This window comes from Thalia democratica, unplaced genomic scaffold (genome assembly GCF_965202585.1).
Source record: "Thalia democratica unplaced genomic scaffold, ktThaDemo2.hap1.1 HAP1_SCAFFOLD_1071, whole genome shotgun sequence".
NCBI classification, from domain to species: Eukaryota; Metazoa; Chordata; class Thaliacea; order Salpida; family Salpidae; genus Thalia; species Thalia democratica.
In genome coordinates, this window is record NW_028139995.1 from 1 (window position 1) to 17817 (window position 17817).

The 17817-nt window shown below is 24.0% G+C and overlaps 1 protein-coding gene across 1 annotated transcript; it reads right to left on the reverse strand.

The window, feature by feature from the left end:
* Window positions 1-3686: 3686 nt before the first annotated feature.
* On the reverse strand, window positions 3687-4567 carry LOC145847760 (uncharacterized; the record flags this gene model as incomplete). The annotated part of the gene is made up of 2 exons (XM_082953701.1): window positions 4531-4567; window positions 3687-3973 (listed from the first exon to the last, which is right to left on the reverse strand). Coding segments are annotated over exons 1-2 (322 nt in total), but the record flags the coding sequence as incomplete, so codon positions are not given.
* Window positions 4568-17817: the final 13250 nt, after the last annotated feature.

Sequence of the window (17817 nt, forward strand, 5' to 3'; positions counted from 1 at the left end):
ACACCACGCCACACTTAATTTGGAGTTATGAGCTAAAAATAATTAAGTGAACTAACAGTCGAAAATTCTTTTCTAAAGAAAAAAAAAAGTTGTAAATAAAATATTTACAAGAAAATAAATTCGACAAGTAGATAAGTAGTATACATACATAAGTAAAACAGCGCTACCTAATAAATGGTCGAAAAATACAAACTCAGTCATGTTAACTTAAATGAAAAACTAAAATATAAAAAACAATAGTTGAAAACTATATAAAAATTAAACGTTTTTTTTTTCAAACTGTTAATATTACAAATGTGAATTAATATTCATAAATTAAGATTTTGCTTATAGGGAAAAAAGACATTAATAACACACATAAAATTTTATAGTTTTCTTTATAAGAAATAATAACAAAATACGCTAAACTATTTTTATCTTAGTTTTTTAATATCAGTTACAGGTTTAACTTAACTACTTAATTTTTTAGCAACTTTACATGACTAAAATAATAATATTAATTTTTAAGCGAAAGATGTCCAAGTATAAAATCTCAAACATTTAAATTTTTTTTCGACAACTCAAGAAATGAACAAAAACTTTAGTAGTCTAATCTAATACATACACTAAAAAGATTTTTAAAATTCTACCTTTTCTTAATAACAGAAACTCACAAACTATAAATGATTGTCATAATAGAGGTAAAATGATCATTAGTTTAATGATCATTACCTCTAACAAATAATGAATATAATAGGGGCAACATTTTTATAAAAAAGCTAGTGATTTAATTTACTAAAAAATAAGCAAACTTGTCTAAATTCAAAGACACATAAAATGCGTATTAAATTCTACATTCAAAAGTCAAATTATAGTTTTAAGTGTTTTAAAATTTAAACTAAATCACTAGTTTCAGAAAACAGTTCATCTTTTATTAGTTTTACATAAAAAATGTAATTAAGTAGTATACAAAAGTATGTTTAAAAATTTTAATTTAACTATAAACTTGTTTCTTCATCTAAAAAACTGTGCTTAGGACTAAAAATTGAAAACAGAAATTAAATTCGTTTGTTTAAATTTATAAACTTTTACAACTTAAAATAGAAATATAAGTCTAAGAATTTTACTATGACTAAAATAAATATATAAACGGAAAAGAAACACTTAAAATATTAAATTAATTTCCTTGTATAAAAAGTAATTAAATTAGTCAAATTAATATCAATTTTAAATTTTATTAGTACTCTTAGCTTATCAATTAAATATTTTGCTTTTTTTATAAAAAATATATAGTGCTTAGTAAGTTCATTTACACAAAAGAAATGTAAGCTAATTATTAAAACCTTCTACTAACAAACTAAAAAAAAAACAGTAAAAACATATTACATTTTTATACAATCTAGACTGAACCAATGTCATGAACCTAATCAATAAACTTAAAAAAGATATTCTCGGATATAAAGGAACTATAAATCTACCTTTTACAGCTATAAAAAAAGTTACCATTGTTTATTTTTTTTAAACTTTATTTATTTAGTTTATTTTTTAATAAACTATTCTTCAGTTTATCATTGAACCTTCAAATATAGCTTTGGTCTTTCAAAATAGTAGGTAGCTCTGTCAATAGCCTAACTACTATGATAAGAAATAATGAACTTCACCGCACGATCAACAACAACAGCATCTAAGACAATCCTACGACCGGTTTCGTCCTAATTAGTACTCATTAGGCAGGATTAGTTGCGAGAAACCGCTGTTGTGATCTAAAGTTTAGATTCTAAACCAAGCGGGCTTAAGTGCAAATGTACTGAAGCGACCGTTTGTGGGCAAAATCCGAAAAATTGACGCAGGCAAATCTTCACAGCCAAACGTCTAAGACATTGTCAGCTTAATGTGAGATTTTACTCTCCACGCTCGTTTTATCAGTTTTAGCCAGTATTTTTTTCGGCCATCATCAACAAAGTTGAGATGTTTTATGCCACCGATAATAAACTATGAACTTCACCGTACGATCAACAACAACATCTTGTTAAATGGATTTCTACTTTCTTTATACTTTAGAAATTGCACTTTTTTATACATGAAAACACCCAGCTCGAATTTAGTCTACTTTGTTTGAATATAAGCATTTTTTCAAATAGTTAGCTAAAAGTAACAAAATTTTTTCACTTATAGTAACTAATATCATGTAAATAATTGTTTTCACAACTGATATGAATTCGATTTAAAATAAACTTATATCTTTTAACTACATTTTTTAAATAATTTTTAAAACAATTAAATCAGTTCTTTACTCATAAAAAAAAAATTCATCTTTTTGTTTAAAAATATCCAAAAAAGAAAGTAAATTAAAGTTTAAAATTCCAAAAAAAAAAATTTAAGATTTTGAAAAACTCCTTTCTAGGAATGGTATCATTTTTTATGTTTGTCGACATCGAGCAGAACACAATTTTAAAGCTTTTATTATATTCCCTGTAAAAAAATTGTTTAAGAAAATTCAAAACTGACAAATTCAGTAGCAATTTCTTCAATAGTCAGAATAATGCAAAAAATTTGTTTTCAGTTCAATTTCCTAGAACAAAATATATTTTAATGTTAAATAAATTTGTAGTTTTAATTTTTGATATATTGAAAATTTACTAATATGGTTATGGCAGATTAAACTATTTTATTTAAATACTGTATGTAGATTAACATAGTAGTGAGTAATTTACAACCTGCGGGCCGGATCTGGCCTTTGAGGTATTTAGATTTTTAAAACACAGCAGTGCTTAAATGAAAAAAAAAAGTTTTTTATAAAGTTATTATTAATTTTCATAATACAGCTTTTCAAAACTACATAAAAATCGTATGGTTTGCCTACAAAAACAAACATTATTAAAACTAAATCAAAACAATTATTTAGTTGAAAACGACAAAGAATGTCAAAAACTTACTTGTAGAAATTTACAAACATTTTAAAACTTATTATTAATTAATATTAGTATTTATAAGAATAATTAAAACTGATTTTCGAGTAATTATTTAATAAGTTTGAATTTTTCAAATTGCTCGTTGCTTTTTCATTTTACGTAATTAGTAATAAATTTTCCTAAAAATGACGAAAACTATACAGCAAAATCATTTTATAAAACTTCCAAATAACTTATTGATACTAATTAATAAACTAAACAAATGAAACAACGTAAACAAATAAATTATCTCAACATATCGTAATATCTGAGGTTTATTTAAGTAAACTAAAAAATCACAATTAATTACTATATAAAAACAGTAGCAATAAAACTTGAGGTAAGTTCATAAAACATTAAGCAATACCAAACTGTGTTCAACAATTCAGAAAGATATTTTTTTTAAATATTTCAATACAAATATATAAAGTTTTGAATTTAGGTAAAAAAACGTTATTAAAGTTTTACAGTCTAAAACAAATAAAAAAACTAAATAGCTTTAATAAATATTAAGTATTAAAAACTAGTAAAAAAATATTTATAACCAAAAATACCATGATCAAAATAAAAATTAAATTTATTCTAAAGACTTAAAATTAATATGAAGAAAAAGTTTAAATCTATTTACAAAAGTGGTTATAATTTTAAACAACATTTGAAACAAAAAATTACAGTGTAAAAATCAAAGCATAATTTTAATTAAAATGACGAAAAAGCAAAGAAACAACAAATAATATTTTTCATAGCAAGTTTTACAGAGTTTGCTTTTTTCTTCTGAACTTTCTACTTTTTTCCACCTGACAGTCTCACTCTGCAGCTGACTCATCCTCTCCATTCTACTGATGTACGCATGTCCTGCTCCTGGTAGCGGATCTCGGTATTCCCCCCAATCGGGATTACTGACAGCCTGATTGTCGAAGCGTTCAGGGGGCTGGTTACGCGGGTGCTTGACGACAGGGGAGGAGTTTAGGAATTCACCCATTGCGTTACTGTTGGGTACGTGGTAAAAGCTCCTCCATTTTTGCTTGTGTTGTTGTTGTTTTCTTTTGAAAAAGTTTTATATTTTTTAACAACAGTTTTTGTAAAAAATTACTTTGAAGAAAAACTAAGCAAATCAACAAAAGCATAAAATTGAAATAATTGGTATAGAATATATCAAAAAAAATTACTCACCAAACAAAAATTTGCTGACTTTTATTATAACTTACTTATAAAAAAGAAATCTTTAGAATACTTCTCTGCGAAACTTTAATTAAAAAAAAAATTTCTTAGTTTTTTTTTATTTTGTTGCTTATTTCCTTGATCATCAATATAACGGCAAATAGCTTTATTTTATTACAATAAAAAAATATTAACAGTTGTAAAATAAAATTTAATTATGAAGAAAGTTAAGAACTATTAAACTTCTAATCTTTATAATATCATACAGAAAACAAAAAAGTTGTTGAAAATATTATTAAATTTATTTTTAACAAAAAACAATCAATAACATACGTAAATATGAAAAGCTTATTAGTTTAAGTAACTGTGTTTTATATACTCTAGCATTAATTTCAAACTTTTCAGCTAGTTATACCAATAAAATAAACAAAAAACACACTTGTTTGTAGTGGTAATAAAGCTATGTGCCATCATATTCTTTTTATAAAGCAAACTGTCATTATGATGTGGGAGGATCCGCATTAAATTTGCTTGAATCACCGTGGATTAGCATATCTATGTGAAGTATTGTTTGCTTATTTTTTTTACCTTCTAAATATACACACTTAACTTATTTGAATTTTCTTTTCACTTATAGAAAACTTAAACTTGAAAAACTTACTCCAAGATGACCTTCGATTTTTGTTTTTATTTAAGTCCTTGCTTGGTAAGTTTATTAAAGAGTTGTTAATGTTAAAAGTATCATGCGACTGCTTGCTTAGCAATACTGGTTTTGTGTGATGTTTTACGTCAATAACTGAAGTTTTATTTGTGGGACTCTTGTTTTTTGTATCATCTGTAAAAGAAAATATTCATAGCGCTATATGCTATTAGTAAAACGGGTATAAAAATTTTTAGGTAAAAATATAATTATAAAATTTAATTAAAAAGTCATTTCTACATTTTTGTAAAATAGTTTTTATAATGTATACCAATGATATAATATTTATGTTTTTCGCCTAGACAAAAACTTTGTTTAAAACAGAAATTGTGAATCAATTATGATAAAGAGTTAAACATAAAGTTTTTCGTTTAATACTTAATTGTATAGTTTTATATTTTATTGTGACCAACAGAAAACGTTCTTTTAAGAAATCAGACTCATGAAAAACTTATTTAATTAAACACGGAATGTTATTAACAAAAGGCTGCCAGCTAAAGTTTTTTTTTAATCAGAGATTTCAAATCAGTTTTAAGTTAAGTGTTTGTTAAAACATTCACCGTTTAGTATACAAAGCTTACTTGATACAATTTAATATAATGATAGCTACTTGGAACTGATAACAGTCTTTCAACTCTGTATCAAACAATTATTTATAAACATAAAATTTTTTGAAAAACATATGAAAGTTGTTTTATAAATTATCTTTAAGTAACTTAGAAGAAATTCTAAAAGTCCTAAATTAAGCATAATTTTATAAAATATTTTAATTGAAGCAGAAAGAGATCTTACAATCTTCGTACACTTTAAATAAAAATATTTGAGAGTATTGAACAAAAATTCACTAACTTTTACTGATATTAAGTAACGACATGGAAATTGTAGGAACTCTTTTTTGTTTCTCTTTACTGTTAATATTTGTGCGATTAAAATTTTTAATTAGAAGATAGTATAAGTAAAATAAAAATATTTGGTTAGTAAACAGTTTAAAAAATAACTTCAAGTTATGACGTATGAATAAATTTAAATAAAGAGTTTTTTAAATCGTGATCATTGCGTTTGCATGAAACACTGTGTAGAATAAAACCCTCAATTTGAAATTGTCTAATTAATGTAGATTTAAATAAATACAAACTTTAGTGATTTAGCCAATAAGTATTAATATTATTAATGAATATTAATAAATTGCTAAATATATGCTTAAATTTTACCGCATTTAAAGAGCTTACAAAAATTAAAAACTTATTGCTTAAGAATCAGTATCCAAAAAACCTTATAGAGTCTAAAATCAACAAATTCCTTGATGTTAACAAAATCGGAAACTCAACATTTAAACAAGATGAAACAATTAACACAAACAATTAAAAGAAAACAGAAACCGAAAACTGCTCTTATTTCACAACAGTTTACGTAGGTAGTTGTTCAATAAGATTTCAAAAACGAATAGCATCCATATTTCAAAAACACAACATTGTTATTAAACTGGCCTACACCAGCAAAAAAGTTTCTGACTACTTCAGCAACAAAAGTAAATGCTCCGAAGCATTTACCGCAATTATTATTTATAAATACACCTGTTATGCAGATCAGAGCATTTCCTACGTTGGAGAAACATCAAGGCAAATCTTCCGACAAATTACAGACCACTGCGGAACAGATAAAAACAGAGCAATATTTGAACATCTTTTTAATTGCACACCCTGTCAAAACTCTGACATAGTTCAAAACTTTAAAGTTTTGAAACGATGTAAACAACGCGAACACTACAGCCTGGAATCAATATTGATTGAGGAAGAGCGACCTAAGTTTAATACGCAAATAGCATTAAATGGAAAAGCAAAATTATTAATTATTAACAATTAATTAATAAACATATCTTTACTTTAGTTTTACTTGCTAAATCATTAAAGTTTGTACTTATTTAAATATATTCATACGTCATAATTTAAAGTAATTTTTTAAGCTGTTTACTAACCAAATATTTTTTTATTTAATTTAAATTTTATCACTTGAAAATGGAACTAGTATAGCTTTGAAAAGCTTTGTGAAACAAGCTATAAAACAAAATGAGTAATCTGTTAATAATAAGTTGCAAATGGTATATAAATACGTTTAAAAACCTTTCTATAATAGTACTTATGAAATAAAAAAGGGGTGCAACTAGTTTAAACAAATATCCACATTTAGAAGTTGAATTTAAAACCAAGACACAATTTTTGCAGTTATTTCAATAATTGATTTCCAACTATGAGTGCTAAACTAATCAAGTTTTATAACTTGTTAATAAGATATAATCATAAATAATAAATAGTAACTATATCAAATAAACTATGAATAACAAAAAAACACAACCTTTGAAAAAAGCACGATAAAGGTGTTGCTATTACAAAAGACTAAACTAAATTTTCTCGAAACTATTAAAAATTGTTTTATATATCATACATGTGATGTATGTATTTAAGTAGTAAAGCAATAACACTAAAATGAAAACAATGCAACTTAGTTCAATATGTAATAAGATGTGTATTAAAAAAAGCTTTTGTTGGATGAATACAATAATTGTTAGTACTTTATAAGATGCAAAAAAAAAATACAGATAATTTGTTTTAAACTTGACACTTTCTATAATCGTATCAAGTTAAAGTTGTTTATCATATAAAAACTATAAATATTAGTAGTATTTAAAACAGGGTTTCCCAAACTTTTTTGCAAATGGCCCCCTTTAAAGAAAAAAAAAACATGGCCCCCTTTAACAAGATTACTCATAAACTACCATAAAAAAACACCTAAGACCTTTTTTTTGCTCTTCATCTGCAACTTGAGAATATCTAGTAGTGTAAGTTTTTAAACTACCATTAAACACACCAAAAAACTTTTTTTTGTTCTTCATCTGCAACTCAAAAATATCTAGTGTAAGTTTCAAATTATGACCACATGGCCCCCTGTGGCTCCTTTAATGCTCTTGCCCCCTCTTACCCTTTGATTCTCGTGGCCCCCTGAGTATCTGTTATGGCACCCAAAGAGGCTACTTGGCCCATTTTGGGAAACCCTGATTTAAAATACACTTACTTAAATAATTCAAGTTAATAAACACTCGCTTAAGTAAGTATATTATTTAATAAGTACTACCATTAAAATATATACAGATAATAAAACTATTTAATATAAGTTAATTGTTTGCTAATAGAGAGCCTAGCAAAACAAGTTCACTGTAATATATAATATTAACATATTTAAACATTACTCTTTCTTTATTAAACTAATACATGTTTCTGTGTGTTAACAAGCTAACACCCTTCAACCGAGCTCTGTAAAAAATTATATACTGTTTAGGAAAGAATAGGAGCTAAAGTAGGTGTATATATGTGTTTATTAAAAATAAGAATAAGTACTATAGAATATTGTAGATTGCTGTATTCTAATCTATACTATCTATTATTACTTTTAATAGAAACAAATATACACCTACTTTAGCTTCTATTCTTTCCTTACAGTATATATTTTTTACAGAGCTCCGTTGAAAAGAGTTAACTTGTTAACACACAGAAACATGTGTTAGTTTAACTAAGAAGGAATACTATTTAAATTTGTTATTATTGCAAATAATAAAAGCTATTTCTTACTCAAATCAATTAATAATAGACATATAAATTTTTGTCAACATGTAGATCATTTAAGACAAAGCTGCCTCATTCTTCAAAGTAAATTGTCAGCCTGAACTGAGAATAAAATAACCAGTAAAAGCAAAAACTGGAAACAACTCACTGTTAAAAAATATTGAAAGCTAAAAATAAAAACATAAGGGCTAATCAAGAAAAAAACCACCTAGTTTTCGAGAAAATTTTTTTTGGAGTCATAAAAACTAGAATGAGAGTTATAAAAAATAAAATTTAGCTTGAGTCTTACAAAAAAACTAAAAAGTCTCAAATTAGCCTGAGAGTTGACAACCCTGTGAACGCCATATAATAAATCTAGAGTATAGAAATTTCCAAGTTTAGTAAATACAAAATTTTTCTTTAATAAATAGCTCATACAAAAATAACTAGCACACAAAATAAAAGAAGTTAAAGTTTTAACAAAAGTCAGAAAAATCAAACGAGCAATTTTATTTTACATAACATAGCTAAAAGTTTAATGTGGTTTAAATGCAAAGAATTTAATATACAAATTACATAATCAAAGTTATTTAATGTTATGTCAAATAACTTACTTTTTAGACGACAGGTTTCTGGCATCTGTAAAATATTGTCGTTTTAAAAAGTAATCAAAGAATACAAATTGGTACTTTAAGGATTTTTTTAATAAAGAATAGTGTTCTAAAACTAAAGTTTTTAAACTTAATTTACTTATAAATAGTATTTTTTGAGTTACTTATAAAAATTATTGTTTTAGTTAAAATTCAAGAATATCAATTAACCTAGTAATAATTTTTATAAAACTTTTATCAATAAATGAAATAAATTTAACATACTGTCATAAGTTTTATCGCCTGTAAATTCTTGTTTAGAAGTTATTCCATGGAAGCTTTGGCTTTTAGACCTAAGAAAAATAAAAACTAACTACTTAGTTTATCTTTTAAGAACTTAATAGAAAAAGTTTGATAAAAATATTCAAAACAATGTTTAAGTGAAAAAATAAATAATTCAAATGTATTAGAAAAACTTACAATTTACTTACACAGGGTTGAGTACAAAATAAGCTTTTTACATTTTAGTAGCTTAATTTTAAATTCAATATCTATTTGAAAACTATTATGTTCTTTGGACACAGTATTATACAATAAAGCTTTTCTCTTACAAGTGTGTTAAGTTATAAATCTGGGTAATTTTCAGTTTTGCTCTAAATATCACTTTTGCACAGGTGGAAAAGTTACAATCAGTGCAAATCTTTACCGCTTTCATAAAACTAGCTTTAGATAAGTTAAGTTTTTTTATATAATAGTATTTTAAATACTTCTTACATTTAATTTTTATGAGGTTTAACATTTAATCTATATTCTATAGGTTTGCAATGTTTCTCAAATGATAACAAATTTATATCTTTTAAGTCTCCTCTTTTTCCTAAAGAAGAAAATCTTACTTTTCTTTTGATTCTTAATAGGTTAAGAGATTGTGAACTTCTAGCTTTATTGATTTCTTTTAAAGAAGTTGCTGGTTTTGTTTCAATACTTTTTCTGAAAGTTTTTGGTGAAAATCCAAATATCTTCATACCTGACCCCAAGTCATATAGACTGATTTTTCTCTGTTCACTATGGCTTCGATTAATGCTACTAGAGAGTGTGTTATTTTTGTGTACAAATTTCTTATTTACTTTATGGTTGTTCCGATCATTAGTTAGCTTAGTACTGCTAGTGTAATAAGGTGATTTTATTGTGACATTTTCAAAGTTATTGTAGTTATGTTGAACTGTTTGAGTTAAGTTATTGTACTGTAAATTTTTCAGTATTTTTTCAACAACATTGACAGAACTTTTTTCTATTAAGGTTTGGTCTTTACATTCATCACTATGGCTACTAGAGCAATCAGATGACCAACTGCTTTTTAAAGAAGGTGGGGGAGTGTTAGTTGATTTGAAGTTATACGAAAGCAACTTTTTCATGGCTTCTTCTTTGTCTAGTTCATTAAACCTACTAGTGGTACTCTTGTACTGATAACTCTTTTCATTGGAATTTTTGTGGCTTAAAGAAAGCTTTACTATTCTACTGTCTTCCATGTTCACTGGTTAAAAATTTTCAATATTAGTTTTGCCTAAATGTAGAAAACATTAAGGTGTTACTTAATTTAAGAAACTCTGAGAAAGATTTTTAAGGTAAACTTTTTATTTTATTTTTGGTAGCTAGAATAAAACATAAAGTTTGATTAATATACTATTATTAGATTATTTCCAGATATAATTCTATGAAAGTGTTCCACTTAAATTGAACGTCATATTAATTAAAAAAATTAATTCAACTTATAAAAAATAAAACTAATCACAGTGGACTTGAGTCGTGTTTAAGTGGAAAAAGTGATTGAAATTTTGTATAAAATCAGTATTTTTAAACTTTTTCAAATAGTAATTTTTAATTTAGCCTGAGATTATAGAAGTTGAATTTTTAATCAAGTAAAAAATATTCCCATTAGAACAAAAGTTTTCAGACGAAGTGGTAGCTTTCTTAAGCTTTTTTGTTTTATGACTTTTATTTTAAAAAGAAAGTTTTATTTTAAACAATAAATTAAGACTAGTTAAATTAAGATTTAAATTGGCTTTTTATGTAAAATATTGTAAGTTTTTGTAGATTTTAAATTATGATAAATTTTTGATAACTACAATGAATTGGTAAAAATTTAAAAAATTAAGTTTTTAGGGTGTTTCTAAATAAACGTCCCTTAAAATTGTCTGAAAGAACTTTGAGTTTGTTATAGAAATTTAAATTTTTTTATTTAAACCTATTAAATATAAGAATTTCTTTAACACAGAAACATAAATCTCAAACTTGTTTTCAAAGTACTTTAATTTTTGAATTAAGGTTAACAGGTTAAACGACAAAAAAATGGAATTTTTTTTTTCTTTGTTCTTGGCAAAAAATAAAACTTAAAAAAAAATGATAAAACCACATAGTTAAACTTATTAAAAAAAGCTTTAAAAACCTTTTTTAAACTATAGAAAACAAAAAATAGTTTTTAATTGTTTTTTCTTTGAACTTTGATTTTCTATTCTGAAAGATATTAAAATTTGATTTTAGCAAAAACCCTTCAAATCTTTTCGTGCTAACTGGTATAACTTTTGTTGTGAACTGGTTTTTTTATCTTTAGTTTAATGCTCTACATGCGCTAAATTTCTTGCCTTTTTGGACAGTAGTTTAAAAAAAAAATTGTACTTTAAATATTTTTTTCCATTTCAAGTTGCAGGTCCACTGTAAACAAATTTAAATTTAAATAAAGTTTGTTTTTAACATAAATATTCAACACTTTTGTATCAAAAACAAAAATAGTTGGAATAAAAACTGACTTAAGCTAAAAAATTTTATGTTTTACCAGTACACAACAACAAAAGCAAAAAAGGTAATAACTTTTGGCTAGCTTTATAATAGGATTAACTACTCTCTTTATTATTCATAGTAGTAGCAAAGACGGACTGAGAAAATCAAGTTGTTACAAAAAAGTTTTACAAGTTGTCATGCCTACTTCTTTACTTAATATTTATCAGTAGCAAAGGTTTGTTTTTTACTTTTGTTTGACTAAGAAAGTATAGTTGAAAATTACATATTCTTGTAAAATGACGTCATTAAACAGCCTTATTTGATGTTGAATTTTTTCAAAATGTGTCAGTTTGACATCTTGTTTTGAGCTGGTAGGGTTTATATTTTAACAGTTTGTTTATTAAATATATTACAATAATAATAGTACTAGTAAAGCTAATATATAAATTATACCTTTTTTTTAATAACCAAAGTCGTCAATAATACAAAGAGTCAGTATTTGTTGAAATATATTACGACAGGAAATATAACAAGATTATTTTGCTAGTTTTAGTACCTATATTATCTTCTTAAAAGATTTGTGAGTGATATTTGTTCATCAATCATAGTAACAGTAAAAATAGTTTTATCAAACTTGTTTACAAGTATTTTTTAACAGAATGCTATTAATAAAGATATAAAAAAGCTTAAAACATTAGTATTTTTATTAAGTTAAAAAATTTTACAATCGTATTTACTAAATAAAGCAAACTAAACTATGTTTAAACTAACAAAATGTTTTCAAATTTCTTTGCAGGTCTTAATTGTTTGCTTTTTTCTGATTGTAAAGGTAGTTCTAAAAAAAAATATCATTACAAACTCTATTTAACATATTAAGTAGGTATTCAAAATACTGATAACTTTTTAAATATAAGTTAAAAACATTTAAACACATTGACAAAACAATTTTCTTTATTAAATATTTATTAAAAGTATAATAAGTAGCTCACCAAAATATTTTTTTGAATAAATCCTTATAAAGTTGCTTATTTTTAAAGAAAAAAAATTAAAAAAATTAAAAAGATGTATTTGATTGTATTGATAATAAAATCCTTAATTTATATAATAAAACAATATAAAATTATCAAAAATAATACAGTTTATTACCTAAAAAACAAACTATGAAACAAATTAATCAATACTATTGGAAGCTTTGAACTACAAATTTTTTTAAACTTCATTATGTTTTAATTTATACTTAGTAATTTTGCTTATTTAAAAGCAAAAGTTCCTTAATCATAAATATATCTTAATATTAATGATATATTTTTAAAACGATTTATTAATTAAATAAAAGTATGTTTAAAATTTACAATTATATGCACAGAATTGTAATTACAATAGAGTTTAATATTAATTTTGAGTAAATGTAAAAGCTTTAAACTTTATTAGTTCAAAAAATTAGTGTAAACAGCTAATAGCTTTAAAAAACTAAATAGAACCTACTAAATATTTCTTTACTACAATTTATATTTCTAATAGTGGTTTTGAAAGTATAAATGAGTAAAAAACTATTAAAGTACAAATGGTTTAATAAAGATAATCACAATTTTATACGTTAAAAAATAAAAAAATATTTTTCAGATACTATAAAATAAGCAAAAAGCTCAAATTTTGGAAGCTTTGAATGTAGATATTAAAATAGACAATGCTTTTAAATTAAAAACAAGGAGTCAAATTATTACTAATAGAAAATATTTAGCAATAAACTGAATTGCACGACCGCCAAAAATAATTTATGTCACGTTCTGCAACCAATTAGGACTCATCATGCAGACATAATAATGATCGTTGATCAGTTAAACTTAACTTCTTTAGGTACTTTTGGACTAAAAAGCTAGTTTGTGGGTTACAGTTAAGAGAAAAGATGCAGCTAATTCATAACATTTAACGTATTTTTTTAACATTGTCAGTTTAATGTGAGATTATAGTCATAACATACTTTAGTAAATAACAAAGAAAAAACTAATTTTTTAATTAAATCTAATTTACAAAAATTAACAGCTGTTTTCAATACTTGAAAAGTCAATTCTGGTATTTTTTCTCTAAAAATAATCATATTAAGTTTTAGCATAAGCTTAATAATATGTACTTGTTTTCTTTATTTCAAGTTCTTTAATATGTTAAAAGTTTATGAATTTTAGATTGTTTTTGAAACAGTTTTTGGTTAAAAATTAATTGCTTTTCAGAACAATGCTTCAAAAATTAGGTAATGAATACCACACTCCATGTTTATTAGTTTTTAAAACAAATAAAATGTTAGAAGCAAAAAAATTACAAAAATGAAAAAAAATAAATTTAAAAATCCTAAAATCAAATTTTAGTAAAACAAACTTATTATGAGTCTACTAATTTAAAATTAACTTTTGTTCAATTTTATAAATGCAAAAAACGTTTGTTTGAATACTAAAAAACTGTACTTTATAACATTTAAACATGGTAAAGCATAAATTTGCAACATTTATCTTGTTATAAAAACAAAAAAATACTTTGTAAAAGAACAATAAAAAATCAAAACACCTTATTCCAGCTACATTACAAAAGTATTTTTTCAAACAGATAAAAATATTATTAACCTTTTAAATATTTTTAAGTGTTATTTAGAAAATTTATAAATAGTGTTTACTAAATTGTTTTAAATAAATTTTTAAAATCTTATGCGGTTTCTAACAAACACAAATAACTTTTATTAAGACTCTTTTTCAAATCAAGCCTAATTAAGATCGTCTTAGTATCCTTAATAATTTGTTATAAACATTAAAATAAATCTATTATCTTAATTATAACAAATCATATAATAAAATTAAAAGTATCCAATATATAATTAATTTCAATCATTATAACTTTTTGTAAAATTTATTTGTTTACTTACTAACTAAATTATATGTTATCAAAATAAAATAAATCTATTATCTTAAATACAACAAATCATACAATAAAATTAAGAGTATACAATATATAATAAACTTAAATCAGTATAAACATTTGTAAAATTTAATTGTTTACTTACTAACCATATTAGGTTAATTGTTTTTTCTTAGCATTAAATAATAGTTATTTTAAACAGCTTTTATTCTTTTTAAAGCTACATGACAATTACTTAACTAATTGGAAAAAAACTTACTTAAACTTCTATTTCTTAATTTTTCTTTTATTCTTTGATGATAAAATTTGTTCCTTAAGCCAGCATATGAAACATCAATCTTTTCTCTCACAAATTCTTCAGGCTTGTGCTGCTGTGAAATAAAGGAATTTTAAAAGTTAATATCAAAAAACTAAATAAAAAAAAATTGTATATTTCTAGATACCTTTCATAAATTACTAAAATATCTTTAAGAATAGTTATACCTCAAAGCCATAAAACATGTTCAATAGTTATTAAAGAAAATAAGGCATTCAGTACTTTGCTCAAAAAGCTTAATTTGTTATCAGTAACTATTATCACTAAATAACAATTTTAAATTTTCCTACTTACCATATATTTGTAGAAGTAAACCTAAACTAACATTTATTTTAAAATGTTACAATTTCAACTAATTTCAAAAACATTACAAATAAAAACTGTCTAAGTTAGAAAACTAAACTAAAACAATCAAAAGTTTACAAGATATGGTACACTATAAATTACTGTTATCAAAATGAGTAATTGGATATTTTATAAAATAGTTGTAAAAATAAGCAAACTTTTTGAAAAAACAATTTTCCACTAGGTACAAACTTTGATGAGAAATTACTTCTGTCCCCAATTGTAACTTTAGCTGGCTTTTGCGGAGAAAGAAGTACTCCATCAAATACTAAATTTGTTGCCATAAATATGGTGAACAAAGTGTAAACAAAAGATTTATTTTTTATCTATAAGCTGCTCTAATACTCTGTATTTTTTTGAAACTAAAAATTTGTTTTGTTTTATTAGGAAAAATAACATTAACAAATATAGTAATAAGTTTAATGCAAAAGCTTAATTTTATAAGCTATACATTTTCTTTTATGGTGAGAATTAAAAAAAAAAAAAAAAGCATTATGTTTCAAAATTGAAATATTTAATAAGTACTTTATGGTGCATCTGTTGCCAAAAGATAAATTGGTAGTAGAGCATAGTCTAACTTTTAGTGCGCGACAAATTACATAAATAAATAAAACAAAAAAAAAATGCTTCTTAGCTTTTACCACTGTCACGTTATTTACATTTTTCTGAAAACAGCCCCTATGTAAATTGTATGGGACCTTAAATTTTTGAGTTTTTGGATGAATTTTTTTTTTTACACGTAGCAATCATCACAAAAACACACTCTACTTGTTTTCAGACAAATTGAAGAAAGTTTCTGGGAGGAACTTATTGGTTTCTTCAAAAAAATCTTAAAAATAACAAAAAACTATAAAAAAAACATGTAAAAAAATTTTCAGCCAAAACTCAAACATCAAAATTTTAAGGTCCCATACAATTTACATAGGGGTTGTTTTCATAAAAATTTAAATAGCCTGGCGGTGGTAAAAGCTAGAAAGCTAATTTTTTTTTGTGCTGTTGTTTTATGTGATTTCCCACTTACAAAAAAATGGACTAAGCGAAATTCCAATGTTGGAGCAACAGATGCACCCTAATGTATTTAATAAGCAAAGTTTTTAGTTTTAAAATTTAAGAGTTAATTTATTTGGTTACTGTAACCTTGAGTACTTAAGGTAATCATTTCTATCCATATACAGCTTGAGTAACAAAAAACTAGCCTGGTTTCTGGGAAAAGTAAAAAAAAAAGTAAAAATCAAAAGCTTTAGATATTTACTAATAATCAAGCTTAAATTTGAAAAAAAAGGAATATAACAAAAGACATAGTTTTAAAAAACACAATAAAAAGTTGATAATAAAATTACTACGAGATTTAGGAAAGAAATTCTAACTAGCCTGAGTTTTGCTAAAATCCCCAAACTAGCCTAAGTGTATGGCTACCCTTTTAACATAATTTTCACATAACTTGAGAAAATTACAAGAATTTTTTATAGATAAATCCAAACATGGTAGTTAAGATTTTCATAATTGTTGATAAAAATTGAGAATATAATTTGTACAAAAAATAACTTTAAAAATATATAAATTACTTATATTTAATTTTGAAATTTTGAAAAAACAGGTATCTATACATTTACAAACTATTATCTGCTTTTAATATTACTTAAATCATAAATTATCGTTGGTCAATTTTAAAAATAAGTATAAATAATAGATTTGTTTCAAACATGTTTTTAAATAAAATATGTTTATTTAAATTTAATTTACTACTTTGAACTATATTCTAGTGCACAGAAAAATGAACAACTTTCACACTTAGTTTTGTTTGTAGAACAATTTCATGAATAATTTGTGAGCTTCACGTTTTTTTATGCATCTAAGTTTCTATGGTTAGAAATTATGGATTAAATTGATAGGTAATGGAGAAAATGAAAAAATAAATTATTTGTAAATTAAACTTAAAAGCTGATAAGTATACATTTACACGACAAAACAACAATTATTTAAACATAACACTTTTAGTAACTTTAAAAATCGATTAAAAAACGTGATGTTAATCGTTACAAGTTATAAAAAATTAATTAAAGGTGTTTAGGATCTGGGAAAGGGTATTTTTATAGCTGATTTAATAGATCCGGAATCCGCATCTTCTTTTTAGATATAATTCATTTATACACAAATACTACAAAGTTAAAAGATTATTACCCTATAATTTGTACTGCTTTTTATAGTTTTATATGTATGATAAAAACTATTGTTTTATCTAATTATCTTTAAAAAATTAGTGACCTGTCGCCGGTAAATCACTTTATAATTATTTGGACATTATACTTTTAGGCTAATTTTTCATATTATCTTATTTCTAAATTTTTAGAAATCCTATTAACCAGATATTTTTTCAAATCAATGATATCGTAAAACACTAATGTTCATAGTTTATAATATTAGTTTATTAATCATTTGGTCGCATCATTTAAAAGCTACATTATATTTTTTTTTTACTATTAAAAAAACAAAGTAGTTA